The sequence below is a fragment of the Ranitomeya variabilis genome, chromosome 4, assembly GCF_051348905.1.
Source record: "Ranitomeya variabilis isolate aRanVar5 chromosome 4, aRanVar5.hap1, whole genome shotgun sequence".
Classification (NCBI taxonomy): Eukaryota; Metazoa; Chordata; class Amphibia; order Anura; family Dendrobatidae; genus Ranitomeya; species Ranitomeya variabilis.
Genome location: NC_135235.1, coordinates 394823945 through 394841337, shown reverse-complemented (window position 1 = coordinate 394841337; position 17393 = coordinate 394823945). Strand labels below are relative to the sequence as shown.

General features: G+C 43.1%; 1 protein-coding gene across 1 annotated transcript in view; it reads left to right on the top strand.

Annotated features, from left to right (window-relative positions):
* The window catches only part of LOC143764876 (pendrin-like), a 162338-nt gene that overhangs the window by 134982 nt on the left and 9963 nt on the right, over positions 1-17393 (top strand). The window contains exons 11-15 of the mRNA XM_077250938.1: positions 2842-2919; positions 7968-8063; positions 11428-11534; positions 11883-11952; positions 12032-12124. Of these exons, the coding sequence (XP_077107053.1) occupies positions 2842-2919; positions 7968-8063; positions 11428-11534; positions 11883-11952; positions 12032-12124 (444 nt within the window). The remainder of the gene's footprint in view (positions 1-2841; positions 2920-7967; positions 8064-11427; positions 11535-11882; positions 11953-12031; positions 12125-17393) is intronic.

The window sequence follows — 17393 nt, the reverse complement described above, 5'->3', positions numbered from 1 at the left end:
TCCCCTGGCAAGATTCTCTTTCATATACTTGGACATGGCTCGGGTCTCAGCCTGAGACAGGGGGTAGATACGGCCTCGTGAGGAGAAGAGCCAGGCAGAAAGGTCGGTAAGGCAGTCGTAAAGTCTTTGAGGTGGTAGCATCTCAGCCTCTTTTTTTGTTGAAGACATCAGTGTAAGTCCAATAAGCGTAAGGCAAGCTAGGTAAATTTGATGGAGTAGCCAGCGGTCAAGCAGGACTAGACAACTCTTGTGGCACATCTGACCCCAACAGAGTACTTCTCCTGATTTCCAAGACAGGCTTGTGTTTTCACAGCCAAGGCAGACCTAGAAGCAGAGGATGAGACTAACCTGACAGCACATATGAGGAATTTTCTCCGAGTGTAGCATTCATACCCAAAATTCCAGAGGCTCAGAAACAAAAAGGATGGTCTTGGAAATGATACCACTAAAGAATTCTGCAGACATTGAATGGGGATTTGATACTGCTCCACAGGAAACAGATACTGATAGAATCAGTGTAGAAGTGGTGGAGGCCTTTCTCAAGGTAGCCTCCATAATGGACCCTAGGGTTTGGAGTTTCCTGTTTTTTTTAAGACAGGAGTGGATTAAATGTTCAGGACTGCCACAATACAAACACCTTCCTTCGGCCTGACGGTGATTGGCCAGCTTCACATGGTCGATCTGCATGGATTCAGAGGAATTTTTAAAAGTTGAGGACTTCGGCTTGATTGGCCTTTGAAAGGTAGGAGCCAAGCGCAAAGGTCTTCTCTCGCGCGTCACCTCCTTGGAGTACTCCTGAACCCTGATGTTGATTTTGGCAGCTAGCTATACCAGATCATCCAGTGAGGTGAGAATATCATGACCAGCCAATTCACCCTTAATTCTTCCAGAAAGAGACTCCCAGAAGGAGGCCACCAGCACCTTGTTGTTCCAGACGAATTCAGCAGACAGGGTTTGGAAGTGGATGGTATAGTGGTCCATTGTGAGGTTACCTTGACACAACTTGAGAAGGGAACACAGCCAGGCTCATGAAAAACCTTGCAGAAGTCTTCTAAGAAAGTCTGAAAGTTGGAGGCAAGAGGATCCCTTCCCTCCCATAGTGAATTGAGCTAAGCCAGAACATCGCCAGTGAAATGGGACACGATGAAAGCCACTTTGTCCCAATCTGAAGCAAACTGATGGCCCTAGAGTGTAAAGTGCGGCGTGCATTGATTTATGAACCCCCGATATAGGGCAGGATCACCGCGATAATGAGAAGGAGCTAACAGATGAGCTGTAGAACAAAAACACAGATGGCAGGCTGATGGGCCATGTCCGAGGTTGCAACAACTTTTGGAGGCGCGGTTGTGACTGGAGATGTCAGCATATCCAGGCGGATGGTCACTGTCCATAGGTAGGAGAAGATTTTGTCCTGCTGGTCTTTCTAGCGGGAAACTTCCTGCTACCGCTCTGCAGTGGAGTAATCTTGGGAGCAGCGGATTCCTTGGCCTGAGCAAACTTTAAAGGGGGTGGTGGAACCACTGCGCCGTGATCCGAATAGTGCCTAGAGGGGTATGACTAGGCTAACATCTGACTTTTCTCTAGAGTCCCTGCGAGCGGTGCGCAGACTCTGGGGTGCAGCCGGAGGATGAGGAAGTGTGGGATGAGGGCCATGGTTGTGTGTGAGTGGGTGACCCTGCCGGCGGAGAGGACAAGCATGCACAGATGCCGGAGCTACAACTACTATAATATTGCTCCCATGTACAGGCATATAACTACTATAATGCTGATTTTGTGTACAAAAAATAACTACTATAATACTGTCCCCTTGTACAAGAATATAACTGCTATAATACTGTCCGCTATGTAGAAGAATATGACTAATATAAAACTGCTCCTACGTACAAGAATATACCGTAAATACTATAACACTGCTCAATATGTACAAGAGTATAACTAGTATAATACTACCCCTATGTACAAGAATATAACTACTATAATACTGCCCGCTATGGACAAGAATATAACTTCTATATTCCCGTACCTATGTACAAAAATATAACTGATATATTACTGCCTTGTGTAAAAGAATATAACTACTATTATACTTCTGTGTAAACATAATCATTTTACTTTTAAACTGACACCAATAAAAAGGTATGCATGTCTAGGTTCTACACACTACAGGCAATAATAAAACTATATTATAACTTTATTATATTACTATATACAAACGTGTATCTACAATAATACTGCTTACTACATTCAAGAAAATAACTAACTACATACAATTTTAAAATCATATCAGACCATTCCATCTATTGAAAAGTTATATACAACACAATAATCTATGAAGCATTATCCCATATATGTTTGTAAACTATTGTCATACTCATGTGTGTAGATACCCTATGCTAATTATTATTTTATAAATGTAAAAAACAACATTATTATAGTTTAAGCCTTTGTGTGTATCTAAGTTCCTAAATACAGGATCCAAACTGTAGCCTGGGGTAGTACCTGATTCATCCAATTCCCTTCTTGTACCAGTTTTCATACTTTCTCTCTTGCATCAAGCATATCCATATTTCCTCTATGTTTTGTTTCAAAATGTTTAAACAATTAAAGAAATATATGACATTTTTTACACAATAGTATGTGTGAACTACTATTTGCATTGAGAACAGTATTGATTTTTCGGCCATCCCAGAAATCAGGCAATATTGTACTTAGTATAGACAATAATAGAAGTGTTAAAATTGCCACCTCCTACGTGCAAAAACTGCTATAATACTGCATTGGATGTGACAGATCACAGTGCGTTGGTCATTAAAAATGTTCCTTATTTTGTCTTCTTTCCAGTTTGCCAGCCTAGTTTCAGCTGTGGTGGTACTGATTGCAATCCTGGCATTAGGAAGGCTCCTGGAACCGCTGCAGAAGGTAGTAGAACAATAATGTGGAATTATAATAGAATTATTATAAAAGTTTCATCTGTTTTTCAGATGAGATTTTTATCAGAGTTTGGTCAGTGTTAGTTTTTACCAACTGAGTTTGGTCCGTGTTTCATCAAGGTTTCTCAACCTCCTCCTATTAGGCCTGTTTCACACGTCAGTGGCTCCAGTACGTGTGGTGACAGTTTTCTCACATACCGTAGACACTGACCCACGTAGACACATTAAAATCAATGTGTCTCTGCACATGTCAGCGTGTTTTCACGGACCGTGTGAAAAACACTGAGACATGTCAGTGTTCGTGGGAGCGCACGGATCACACGGACCCATTAAAGTCAATGGGTGCGTGTCAACACGTACCGCACACGGATGCCGTCCGTGTTCTGTCTGTGTGCCGACTGAGTACCACACGGACCGTGCAGGAGACACCTCCCATAGGGGTGGAGCCGCATATTCATCACTGTAATGAGCGGCACCACGTGGCTGCTCATACAGGACAAGCTGCGGCGCTGAGAGGATGCATCGAGGGAGCTGGGTGAGTATTTTAATGCCAGCGGGCAGGCGCACAGGGGGTGGGAGGCGGGAGGTGACCAGGAACTTTATTTTAAAACACAAAATAAATAAAAAAAACCTAGATTTTTCATTCCTTCTCTCCAGCGAACGCTGCGGGGGAGAAGGAATGAATGCCGGCTTCAGCACCACACGCAGGGGGGACAGCGCTTACTGTAGCACTGTCTCCTGCACAGTCTGTGTGGTCCTCAGTCGGCACACGGGCGGCACACGGGTGGCACACGGCTGACGCACGTGTGCCACACTGATGTGCCATGTGAGCACACGGACACACGGACACGGACACGGATAACTCCGGTACCGGAATTATCTGGACGTGTGAGACTGGCCTTAAACAGTACATGAAAAGCAGACATGGATGACACAATTTTTTCACTGACCATAGGGCCTGAATCATCCTTTGCAGGTTTTTTAAGTAACTTGTTTTTGGCTTGTGGTATTTTTGTGCTATATTCATCAAATTGGAGCATGTGATTTATTAATTTTGAACAATGGCCAAAAATGTCTTTATTTTTTGGCTTTAACAGGTTTTGTAACGTTTTAGCTCAGTCATACATTTTGCAAAATGCAAAAAAAAATAAAAGTTACATATGTAAAATTATTGCATGAAATTAGTTTAAAAGCCACGTTAACGTAAAAATCAGAAAAATACAGAATAACAAAAGGCAGCTTGAAAACAAGTGCAAATGATTTGATACATTTTCCACAAATCACAAGATTACTAATTGAGAGATACGGTATTCACCCAAAAATCTCAAAATGTAATGATGAATTGCACCCATAGACATTGAATTAGCGATTTTGATCTGAAAATTTGTTCAATATTGGACATGTCTCCACAATTTTGTGCAGATACTCGGTCAAGAAAAATACACAGACATGTGAAAAGCTCCATAGACTCATTTAGAACTCGTACAAGCAAAACTGACCTTTAAGGAGGGGATGTAAAGATCAAATGTGTTGTCACAATTAAAGGGGCTGTCCAGGCTGGAGGTTAAAGTCTGGTGCAGGCACGGGTGTTGAGCCAGAACCATCCACAACAGGATCTGGTTATAACATATGAGGAGTTTGAGAGAGGGAAGTATTCCTCTGTCAGTCCATCGCCCCTTGCAATTCAATCATGGGTGCTAATGGATTACAATTGCAAATGAAGGCCTAACAAGGACCTGACATACAACTTTATCCTGAAGATACTGCCAGTGGCAGGGTCTAACAAGTGGCATGGCAGGGTCTAACAAGTGGCCTGTAGGTATATAAGTAGTACAGGGTGCTATTTATGACATCCAAGATCCCATGTTCCAGTACTTTGTAAGAGTAATAAATATTGACAAAAAAAGAAATATAATAAAATGTTTTTTAGTCTTTAAAATAAATGTAACCCCCCCCCCCAAAAAAAAAACAAAAAAACAAAACAGATTTTTCCCAATAAAATAGCTTAACTTTGAAAAAACCCTCCCCAGAGAAAAACACAAATTTGGCATCACCACGTCTGTAATGTGTTGCTGAATGCTGTAAAAAAAAATAATAATTTGAAAAACAATGCCAGAATGGCTGCCTTCGTTCACCCCCTACCAAAAAAGTAATAAAAAGTGAGAAAAAAGGTGTACCTAAAGATGGCACTCTTTAAAAATTCAGCTCAACCCACCAGAAATAAGCCCTGATTCAGCTCTGTCTACAGAAAAATGAAAAAGTTATGGGTGTCAGAAAAAGTTTTTTTTATTTTTTTGCAAACATAGCAAAACATAAATTTGATATCATCATTATTTTATTGACCCACAGAATAAAATTAACACTTCAATTAGCAATCCAGCCAGCTTCAGATAACTATTGAAGACAGTAAAAAGTGGGGAAAAAAAGTTTTGAAAATATGAAAAAAATAAAAAACAAAAGTTCAAATGACTCCTCTTTTGCCTCATTAAAAAAAACAATTAAAACAAAATAAAAAAATACAAATATTATATCTACGCCAAAATAATATCAATAAAAATATCAGTGCTCAGTGCATTAAAAACAATCCCTCATACAGCCACAGATCCCGAACAATGAAAATGTTAAGGTCCCAGAAAATGGTGACAAAAGCAAAATCATGCTTTTTTCACAAATTTCCAATTTTATTTCACCACCTGTTAGGTGTCAAGTTCCCACCGCTGCACAGGGAGAATCTTGAACCATGGTCATTTGCGGCCTCCCATTCTTCCTCAGCCACAGAGGAGCGTGCTCAGCAGAGACGTCGGTCCCAGCGTCTGGCTCAAGCTGATGCTGTGCTTCTGGATACTATTGCCATCCCAGGTCCAGCCATTGTAACCAGCATTGATCAGCAGATAGCAGATGCTCCAGGGACTAAGTCCTGCTTTTTCCCTGAGCATGCTCATGGGATGACCTCTCATTGGAGGTCGGAGGTCACATGCTCAGGTCCTCAAGCGGCTCTGATTGGACCACTTAGAAGGTCCCGGAAAGCTGCAACTATAAAAGGTTTGCATGGTCGGCTAGTATAACATGAAATTATGGTGTGTGGATGCATGTATGTTCTGGTGAAAGCTACTAATTGATCCCCTTCCCTAGTATTGTTGTCTGAGTGTGGGTGACTGGAGCTGACTAGCGCCAGTTAGTGCCATCCAGCACTGTGCATGTTTCACCAGCATCAATAAAGCAGCGTTCGCCAGTGCGGCACTGTGCACAAATGGTGCGCTTTCCTCTCCCTAGTTAGTGTGCTTAGTGGCATTCTCCAGCGTGACACTGCGCGCACTCTGTGCGCTAAATTCTTATTTAATTTTGTCCTGGCGCCGCAGGTGTGGCACCGTGCATTAGTGGGTCTAGAGGGACTCTAACCCTGTGTCCTTGGGGCAGAGTCATGCGACCAAACACTAGAGCACATTCTGCAGTATAGCGGCTCTGTGAGTCAAGAGTTTGCCTCAATACATACCGGGTTACGTTGACCCACGTGTGTTTGTCTATAATACCGCCATATAGTGTAGATAATGATAACCCTAGATATCTTTTTTACATGGCCATAATGTCAATGTCACAACTACAGTATGCTGCCACAGCAGTCAATTATTGGGTTATGCGGATGTAGGGAAAACCTGAGGATTAAAAAAAACAACAACCGGCTGTTAGGGCTAGCGGAACGCACCAAATAATAAGAAAGATAGAGTAAGGTGCGTTCGCAGCCCGGGGTCCACCGTGCAGAGATGGAACCTGCTGCCAAGTAATGACGGACTATATGGCGGTACAATGTGGATACACACACGGGTTAACTTCACCCTGTGTGAAGGAAGCGAACCCTGTTGCGTCACAGGGCCACGGTACCACACCAAGAGCGCAAGCAAGGAGTCACAGAAGTCTATCCCAAGACACAGGATTTGAGTTTATATAGACCTCTTGCGCTCGACACCGCAACTGGGGTGTCAGAGTGAAAGAAATAATAAAGATGCACGAGAGTGCGTGCGGTGCCGCACTGGCGGACGCCACTAACCACCCAGGTTTGGGTCAGGAAAGCGCTGTGAAAGCGCACGGCGCCGCACTGGCGGTCACAGCAGTTAGACGCTGTATTGTGTGTCACGTGCTGATGGCTAAGTCGGGCGCTAGATAGCAATCATCCACCTTACGCGAGCAGTGATACACAAGGGAGGGGATAATTAATGAACGACTTTCACACATCAACACACACACGTTTACACTAGCGCATGACCGTGCGGTCATGCGAAGCTTATATAGCTGCAGCATGAACAGGACCTTCCAAAAAAGGACCAATGGGAAGCTGCCACAGAAGTTGAGCACCTTCAGGACCTTCCTGGAGGACCAATGGGATCTGCTGCAGTATCAGAGTATGTGACCCTCAATATCCAACGGGAGATCTTGCCCTGGGCATGCTCAGAAGGGGAAAAGCAGGACTTAGTCCCAAAAGTGTCTGCTCGCCACTGCCCAGCACTGGCTTCAATGGCAGAAGCTGGAAAAGCAGTAGTAACCCTATGCACAGAGTGGGACTGAGCAAGACGCTGGGACCATCGTCTCCGCTGAGCAGACTCCACTGCGGCTGGAGAAGAATGGGAGACCGCAGCAGACATGGTTTGAGATTCCCCCTGTGCAGCGGCGGGAACTTGACTCCTAACACCGGCAAACCCCATTAATATCTTTCAAATTCTTGCTCAGAAGCAAATAAATACCTAATTTAAAGTTTTATAAATTGATACATACTATTCCACCATAACCGTCTTCTTTGAAAACACCACCATTGCGAAATGGCTAATGTCATGTTTTGTTTGGAAATTATCTTTACCAGCGCACCATGTGGTCAGTCATGGTACTGCGACTTAATAAAGAAGAGTTCTTCTGATACCCGACTAATCATGTAACAGTATAAATTAGTGTAACATCTTACGCTCAAACTTGACACTTCTTTTAATCACATTTTTTTTTTAAAGATTATGTGGACAGAGGATTAACCATTACCTTTTTCTTTGAAAGTCTGTTTTGGCAGCTATTTGTATAGCCAACCTGAAAGGCATGTTCTGGCAGGTTCGTGATGTGCCCAGACTTTGGAGAGAGAACAAATGGGATTCGGTATGTTTTATTTAAGTATTACTAGATAAGATAAAAAGATAACAGATAATCAAGACATATTAAAGAAGAACTGTTATGTATCTCAGGTTAAGAAAATATTTCATTTCCCCATAATTTACTAATTCTTGAGCATCTTTTCCTAGAACTCTGTGTTGTGACATTTCTCTGTTATTTGGGTTATTACTCTTGGAAAATTAACAACTGATTGTTACCATTCACCATGTTGATGTGTCTAGAGGTAGGGCTACATTTAGCTACTTATGCAACCCTTTAGACTGCCTGTCATAAGCCTCTCACTCAACCAAATTAGTAAAAGTAATTCCTCATTTGCACTGCTGAGGAGCAAACACTCTGAAACATGTCTGCAAACAAAGTTTCTAGTTTTGATTCTCATCCTAAGTCATGTGGCAAGGCCCATTTAAGGTGGCACTTGAGTCTTCTTCTCTGAAGAGGCAATTTCCACATCAAAGAGGCATGTCCCTCCACACATTCCGTGGCCAGTAATCACTGACAACATCCGTCTGTGCAAGGACTCTTCCTAAAAAATAGGGCAATGTCTAGATATCAATAAATTAATGCATTTTTGAGAGTTTGTGATTAATTTCAACTGAAGTTCATTGATATTGGGAAAACAGATCAAGCTCAAATAACATTTCCTTAAACATAATTTATGGTGAGAAATCAAATTTGCACCATTGTTGCTCAGCCAGAACAATCAGTGGTGGTCTTAGTAGTCTGTCTACCAGCAATCACATGATATGCCATTGTTAGGAAGAGCCTTTTAAAGTGAATTTGTCATTAGGTTTTTGCAACCTAATCTGAGAGTAGCATAATGTGGGGTCAGATACCTTGATACCAGAGATGGTTCACTTACTGGGATACTTGGTGCAGCTAAAGGGGGCCACAAGGCCGATGCTGAGGGCCGGAACTGACATTTCCTAACCCTGAAACCCCTCTTCTAAATGGAAAACAGATATATGTGCATCGTGCTGTGGGATTCGTTCTGTATTCTCTTCTTGTTCGAGAGTCCTTGCTATCTTCCAGCTCTTGAGACCGGATATAGGTGCACACTAAGAGGAGACCTTAGGTCCAGTTCAACAGGTTCAGCTTTACTCTGCAATTTGGATACAGGCAGTTGCAGCATACAGAATGAGACAGAGTCCCCTCCGGTTGGTGTTCCCTTTGCCCAGTACACTATCAGTTCTTGCTTCCATTCTGCCCGAACTGTCCCCACCTCAACAGCTCCTGGGACTTTCTATTTGGCATTACAGCTTCTCTGAGGCCCACCATCTTACCCTCCCACTGTGACCCAACTGGCCTCTTTCTCTCAGGGAAACAGAGCCATGGAATCCAATGCCTCTTCTAGGCCCTAGGTCCAAGACCTTCCCACGATCTAACCGAAACATTGGATGTGTCCTCATACTGTTTGGAGACTTGAAAATGACTGGACCCTTCGCCGCTTATGCATCCACTGAACTAGAACCTCTCACTCACTGTCACTGTCACTTCCTCTACTGTCACTCCCTTTACTCTCTCTTGAACTAGAAAGTGCTTCCTCTTCTTATCTGATATAACATATCCTCATATGTGGGCTGTTCCTAAGCTTTTTAACTATCTCCTACCATGAGTGATGCCAACTATATCCCTATGCCTTCCACTGGTTCCCCTATGGACAGCCCTCCCTAAACATCGGGGACAGCCTTGAGGTAAAACCTCCAGGGAAACCGAGACACAAACCAGTCCTTAAGATAAAAATGCAGATTTATATAAAACATAGAACAATAAAGCATTACTATACATTACAATCCAAGAAGTATCGTTTCTCTTTGCGGAGAGTGGCATGTTAAGCATTTCGAGGTGAGGAAACTTAAAGCCGCAATGCTCCTCTGGGAAATATGCAAATTGTGTATTCAGAGAGGAAGAGGACTAGAACTTTAGTGCCACCTATTGGAAGTAGCAATTCTAACAGTCAATGTCGACCCTTTAACGAGCCTTGTCACATGACTTAGGATAAAAGCAAACCAGAATCTCAATTTGCAGACACTGTGTTTTGGGGTACTGCCCCTCGTCAGTGCAAAGTGGAGATCTGGTTTGGCTGAGTGAGAGGCGTCTGACAGGGATCCAAGAAGTATTGTTTCTCCTTGCGGAGAGTGACATGTTAAGCCTGTCGAGATGAGGAGACTTAAAGCCGCAATGCTCCTCTGGGAAATATGCAAATTGTCTTTTCAGAGAGGAAGAGCACTAGAACTGTAGTGCCACCTATTGGAAGTAGCAATCGTCAAGGATTGCAGCCTGTGGCCATGTTGTCCTCCAAATTCATGAAGTCAGTGTACCCCCACCCACACCACTGATTGGCAGCTTTCTGCCTATGCACAGTGTACTTAGAAAGCTGCCAATAATTGGTGTGGGCGGGGTTACAGAGAGCTCAGCATTTTGAGAATTGGTAGATATGCAGCACAGAAATAAGGGATTGTATCAAAACTTCACCAGGCAGTGCATTAAGTGACACATTGCTGGAATCTCGGTCTCTGCTTCTATATCATGCAGCTCCCAGAAAGCAAAGGTCTGGTGACAGAGACCCTTTAAAACACTCTGAAAGGGATTGTCACCTTTACATTTATTTTTACAAATATGTTGGGGAGTGAGGACATGATTTTGTACTACTGCAAATATACAGTAGCAATGAAAATTATTGAACCCCTTTACTAATTAGGTTTATATGCAAAATGTACAAACTGTTTCCAATAAATCAATCAACCAAGAACAATTTAAAAAGCTCAACACGTCTAAAATATCAAATGGTTCCTCCAAATTCAGCAAAAAATGCCACGCTTACTATCTACTGCAGTCTAAAATTATTCAGCTCCTTCATGATAAGCATCTGTCCGCTATCTTTGGAGTGCGGGGGGCAAACCTTGAGAAAACCCACGCAACACAAGAAAACATACAAACTCCATGCAGATGGGATTTGAACCCAGGGCCCCAGCACCACAAAGCAATAATGATAACCACCTCCTTAGAGAGCAGTTTGGCTGTTATATGACCTCTTCCAAATGTGATGTAAAACCAGACACCAGCTTCTGGCCTCTTTCCTGGGGAATTTTACCATATTCCTTATAGGCAATGGTCTCAAGTTGTTTAATATCCTTGGGTTTGTGGGCTTCAACTACCTTCTTCAAATCCCTCAAATCCCTTCAAATCTTCAAACCATTCAGGATCTTTCAGGACTTCTACTGAGGTATGTTTGGGATTATTGTCCAGTTGGAATGTCCCATGATGCCCAAGCTTCAGTTTTCCTCACAGAAGATATGACATTTTCTTCTACTATTTCTTGATATAATGGATTAATATATCTTTTTTACAGCTTATCTGGGTATTTACATGTATCGCAGCTATTATCCTGGGCCTGGATTTGGGGTTATTGGCCGGTCTGGTGTTTGGATTACTGACTGTCGTTCTGCGCGTCCAGTTGTAAGTACATTAATTTATTCAGTATTTTGAAGCATTTTATTTTCTATTATTATATTAGGCCACTTTCTTGAACTTTAGACTGTTTGTAACTGCAGCTTGTACAGGGAAGAGCTTGAGGGAACAACTAAAAAGCACAAATAGTAGCGCACAGGGAAGAAGTTACACAGTCAGAGTTAAAAGAGATGCTCGCTTAAACAAAATCATGCAAAATGTGCTGAAAATTGTAAGGTGTACAGTTATTAATAGTTTGTTGATGTGAAAAATTGCACTTTATGTGCCAACCAACTTAAAATGATAGTCCGTTAAAATAATATTGTTAAAAAAAAATCTATGTATTTTCTTTTTCAGCCCTTCCTGTTGTGCTCTTGGGAATGTTGCAAACACTGATCTCTACAAAGATGTGAAAGTTTACAAAAATGTAGGCATTTTATATCACAACTTTATGACATAGAAATCAGCTCTAAATTTACAAATCTTTAACAAATTGTACTTTACAGCTTGTGGAGTCTGATGGAGTGAAAATTGTTCGCTTCTCGAGTGGCATCTTCTATGGAAACATAGAAGGACTGAAGAGCGGCATTAGAAGAATTGTAAGTAGAATGATGGCTGATACAGCTGAGCCCCTAACTTACAGTATTTCTTTGGGAGTTATGACAATCAGGCAGCTCTGATGCGCTCATGGATAGATAAGTTATTTTCCTTACAGTCATGAAAAGTTCAGACGGCAATACAGTTCCATTTGTTAGAAATGATGTCCTGCTGCTTGGACTTTCAGTTATCAGAGTAATCTACATTGACCCTTGCAGATTTCCTTGCAGCTCCCCCACAGATAAAATGAAACACTACGCGTGGTGAGTCCTCCAAAACTGGAGAAATTCACTGAATTTCAAAATTATGTGTCTGGGACACTATAGACAGCAGCTCCCCCACAGATAAAATGAAACACTACACAGGGTGAGTCCTCCAACACTGGAGAAATTCACTGAATTTCAAAATTATGTGTCTGGGACACTATAGACAGCAGATAATATGTTAATTCTTCACATACAGTATGAGTCCCTGATCATGTACATAGTAGTATTATCTTACACAACCTCAATTCCAAAAGTTGGGACACTGTGTAAAATGTAAAGAAACCAAAAATGCAAAGATTTGGAAATGTCTTCTAGCCAGATTTTATTTACCAGAGAACATAGAACAGATCAGGAGGTGAGAGTTGGACATTTTTCCATTTCATTTGAAAACATTAACTCATTAGAAATTTATGGCAGCCACACATCTCAAAAAAGTTGTTACATGGCCCTGTCTACATTGTGCATCATCCCCTCTTCTTCTACAACAGTCTGTAAAAGTCTAGGAAGTGAGGAGACCAATTGCTGGAGTACCATTCTTGCCTGGTATAGGTTTATAGCTACTCAACAGCCAGGGGTCTTTACCGGATTTTTAATTTCATAATGCGCCAAATGTTTTCTGTTGGTGAAAGGTCTGGACTGTACGCGGTATGTTCATCACCTGGAATCTTCTTCTGCGTAGCCATACTGTTGTGATGGATGCAGTGTGTGGTTTAGCATTGTCTTGCTGAAATATGAAGGCATTACCTGGAAGAGACGTTGTCAGAAGAGCATATGTTGTTCTTAAACCTCTATATCATGCTCAGCATTGATACGCCTTTCCTTGTCAAGCGGCCCTGCCATACGCACTAATGCAACCCCATACCATCGAAGATGCACTCATGTGAGCTGTGTGCTAATGATAAGTTGGATGGTCCCTCTTGAGTCCACAGGATACAGAGTCAGTGGTTCCCATAAAGAATTTCACATTTTAAGTCATCTGACCACAAAGCAGTTTTCTATTTTGCTTAACTCCTTTTTTAACACATACCGACATCCACTGCACTGCACTGTGCTAATCGGTAGCGAGTGTATGGAATAGCCTCATGGGGTGAGCTTGCCCCATACCTAGCAGTTGGCACAAAGTGCCACTCATGATTTTTAACCTGTTAAATGCTGCTGTCAAACTCTGACTGCGGCATTAACAACAAGCTGGCGGGGGGGGGGGGGGGGGCGCATCTAATGTAACCATCAGCGTGCCCATGACGTGATTGTGGGTCGCTGATGGGTTGCTATGATAGCAGAGAGTTTGTTGAAGACCCCCATGCTTGTCATTGCAGAGCTCACTTGCAACCCTGCCTGTGGCTGCACTTCATAGGAGACCATGATTTTCACTAAATGCAGCAAAACTGTGGTATTGCTGAATATAGCACAAGCGATCACATAATCACAGGGTAAATTCAAGAACGCCACAATTATATTTTTTTTGGTCACTGTAATACCACAAAAAATGCTGTAACAAAAGATCAAAATGTCATATCCATCCCAAAATGATATAAATAAAAACTTTGTCCCGCCCTGCCAAAAATAAGTCATCATACATCTCTATTGACAAATGAAAACGTTATGGGTCTTGGAAAGTGGCGACACAACTCAAAACTATTTTTTTTCTCTTTCATCTTATTGTAGGACACAGATCCATGGGATAATCTGTTGCCACCTTGAGGCTGACACTATTATTGCAATTAAATAAAATTGTCTCCTGCTCAGCTGACTATACCCTGCATGCTGGAGCAGGCTTCCTTAGTTTTAGTGTAATGTCAGTTGGAGGCAAGGTCCATCTCAGAACTGTCTTAGGTTAGGGACTAACCACTTTGCTTTTTGTTTTTCATATGGATGTTTCAGGGTAGCAGAGTGTAGTTGTGCACTGTCTCACTGTCTCACCTATGATGTGGCGTACAGTACAGGCTGTAATTGTTCAGGTCATAGCCTCTCACGTTGGTGTGGCTGGACCAACAAGCCTTAACACAGTTGGTGCAGGAACGAGGCAGAAGTCACCACAAGCAGAAGATAAGGGGATCAGGCGCTGCAGGACAGGTAAGTATATCGCTGTCGTAAGCCCTTTCCCCACCTCCCTCCTATATAGTCCTAGGGTGGTGGTTACCAGGAGCTTTGCAGGGGACAGTTGCTGTTGCTGGGGGCCCTATTCATCCTGCTGGTCCCTCAGGGTTAAACTGGAGGTGGGCGGGAATGAGCCATTGCAGTGGTGGCATCTGGAATGCTGTAGAAAGTAGCAGTGCCATCCTGGTGTGTGGCATGGCAGTGGGAGTGTTAGGCCATTTTGCAGGCAGGAGTTTTAGGCCTATCACTGGGCTGGGTGTTTCCAGCCAATATTCAGCCGTGTTACTCATGGTCTATCAGAGAGGCTGCAAGCTTGGCCAAACAGCGGTTGTGTCTCAACGCTGGGTTCCCACCCCACTGGCTCCTCTCCTTCCTCTTCCTGGCTTTGGCACAGAACTATGAAATGGTTTGAGGCACAAAAGCACTTTATCATCTTCCTCCTTGTGGGATAGCAAACTCACAGGGGACACAGATTCCTGCATTGTGGATATGGTAGGCTGTTGGCTACTGGGGCTGATTCTAGGCACTCTTAACAGTTTTTGTGTCACTGTTTAGTGGAGTTTTCTATTTTTTCTTTTTGTATTTTCTTAATCACTCATAATATCTGAGTCTAGAGAGGACAGTGCACACCCATTAGGACAGTCTGCACTTGTCACTTATTATGCTTGTGTGACTTGTAATAGTAAGTCTTTCACTGGTCAGTCTGTGGCCTATTGTACTGCCTGTACCCCTTCTGCTCCGATCGCCGCTGTGAGTGGGTCCGATCCTCCGGCTACGCCGTACCAATAAAGCCGGTCACGAAAGCGGTCCAGTAGGCTGCGGGATTCTTCCTCATCCCGATCACCTTCACAGGAAAGGCGTCAAGATTCCTTTTCCCCTTCCCAGGGGATTCGCTTCCCTTTGCACTCAGAATCCAGTTCCAATTCAGAATCCATCCTGGATTTATATTAGTTGGGATAACTAAGGTAAATGGTGGATAGTTTGGTGTCAGTAGTGGAAACCTGTCTGGGAATGACGGCTACGCCGCCACCAATCGCTTCTGAAAAGATTTTTCTTTAGAAGGGGTAAGTGCCTGGCTAGATCCTTTTTCAAACATGTGTAGTTTACATAGGTGTTGCAGAAAACATGGGAACATGCAGACAGATGCTTTCAGAAGGGTAGCCATATGAAGGTGTTATTATAACCCTTCCCAGCAGAGCTGGTGGCTGCTTGGTTTACCCCACTGATGATAGATACTATGGTATCTCACTTATCTAAAGTGACCAGTGTGTCTCTTACTGAGATTGCAGCGCTTAAGGATCCCTCAGATAGGCGTATTGAGTCTGTGTCGAGGTCTGCTTTTGAGACAGCAGGTTTTGCCCTTTGTCCAGCTTTTTCTGCTGCTTGGGTTTCCAAAGGCGGTAACGGCATGACCTAGGCATTTGCAACAGTTTCTTGGCTGGTTCCCAGTATCTTGGATTAGCTGAGATCGATGACCAAATTGCACAAGCAGGGAAGTATCTCTGTTCAGCTCCCTTGGATACGGTGGAGTGCTCTGCCCACGTGGCGAGTAACTGTGTCGCATTTCTCAGCATGCTGTGGCTCAAAATTTGGAGGTTGGACTAAGGTTCAAAGAAATCTTTGATGAATCTACCTTTCTAAGAGTCTAGCTTATTTGGGATCAGGCAAACACAGGCAGTAGAAGCACCCTGCTTCCTCAGTCCAGGGCCAGCCATCCCTTTCGAAGGTGTGGGGCCTTTCAGGTTTTGTCACTTTCGCCAGTTTCCTGCACTAGATGAGTCAGGTGGGCAGGTTAGAAGAAAAGGTCTCCCATGAGAACTACATTTTGAGCAACACCTGCCGGACGCCCCTCTGGGTCAGGAATTAGGCCTTCTGGGTCAAGAGGTGGTAGGAGAATCGATGCTTGACAGGCAGCCCCCACTCCGGGTCTCTTCACAGGTTGGGGGCCACCTCCTCCTTTTCCAGGAAGCATGACACGTGGAAGTCAGCAATCTTTGCTTCAGGGAGATCATCTCTTCGGGTTTCAGAATTGAGTTCTCCGCTCTACCTCATGATGGTTTCTTTTGCTCTTGCCCTCTCAGATCTCACATCTTAAGAGCCATTTTGACCAGGTTATAATATCCCTGCTTCAAGCATGGGTGATTCGAATACCAGAGAGTTTTTTTCTTTAGTTGATATTCGAGATGCTAATTTGCATGTGTCAATTTTTCCGGGCCATCAGCAATTTTTTCACTTTGCGGTCAATCAGGATCACAATCAGTTCAGGACTCTCCCATTCGGGCTGGCCACAGCACACAGGGTATTTACAATGATCCTTGCCCTGATTTTGCCATTTCTATGATCTACAGGAATAATTTTTTTCCCCTATCTGGACAACATTTTTGTCAAAGCGCCATTTTTTTTTTGCTCAAAATCTAGATTGCATACATATCATTCTTCAGACCCTGGATTGATTTGGATAAATTGTCAACAGGACAACCTTTGTTTTAATCCAACACAGCGGCTACCATTTCTGGGAATGGTGTTCGATATTGTTGAGTCATCGGTATTCATTCCTCCAGAGAAGAGATTATCTCTTCAATCTTCCATCATGACTTTAAATCGACCAGGCAGACATACCCTTTGTTTTTGCATGAGGTTCTTAAGGAAAGATGTTTGCGATGTTCAAGGCTTTACTGTTTGCTCAATTTCGGTCAAGGCCTCTGCAGAACTTTCTCATAGTGTCCTCATCTTCCTCTTCACTGCTGCTAGTCTCTCAGGTAGTGGTTGACGTCACCCCGTTAACTCAAGGTCACTCTTTTCATCACATTCAGTGGCAGGTGCTTACAACAAAAGCCGGCCTAATTGGCTGGTGAGCCATTTTCCATTACTTGATGGTTTGGAAGAGGTAGGAGAGACTGCTCCCAAT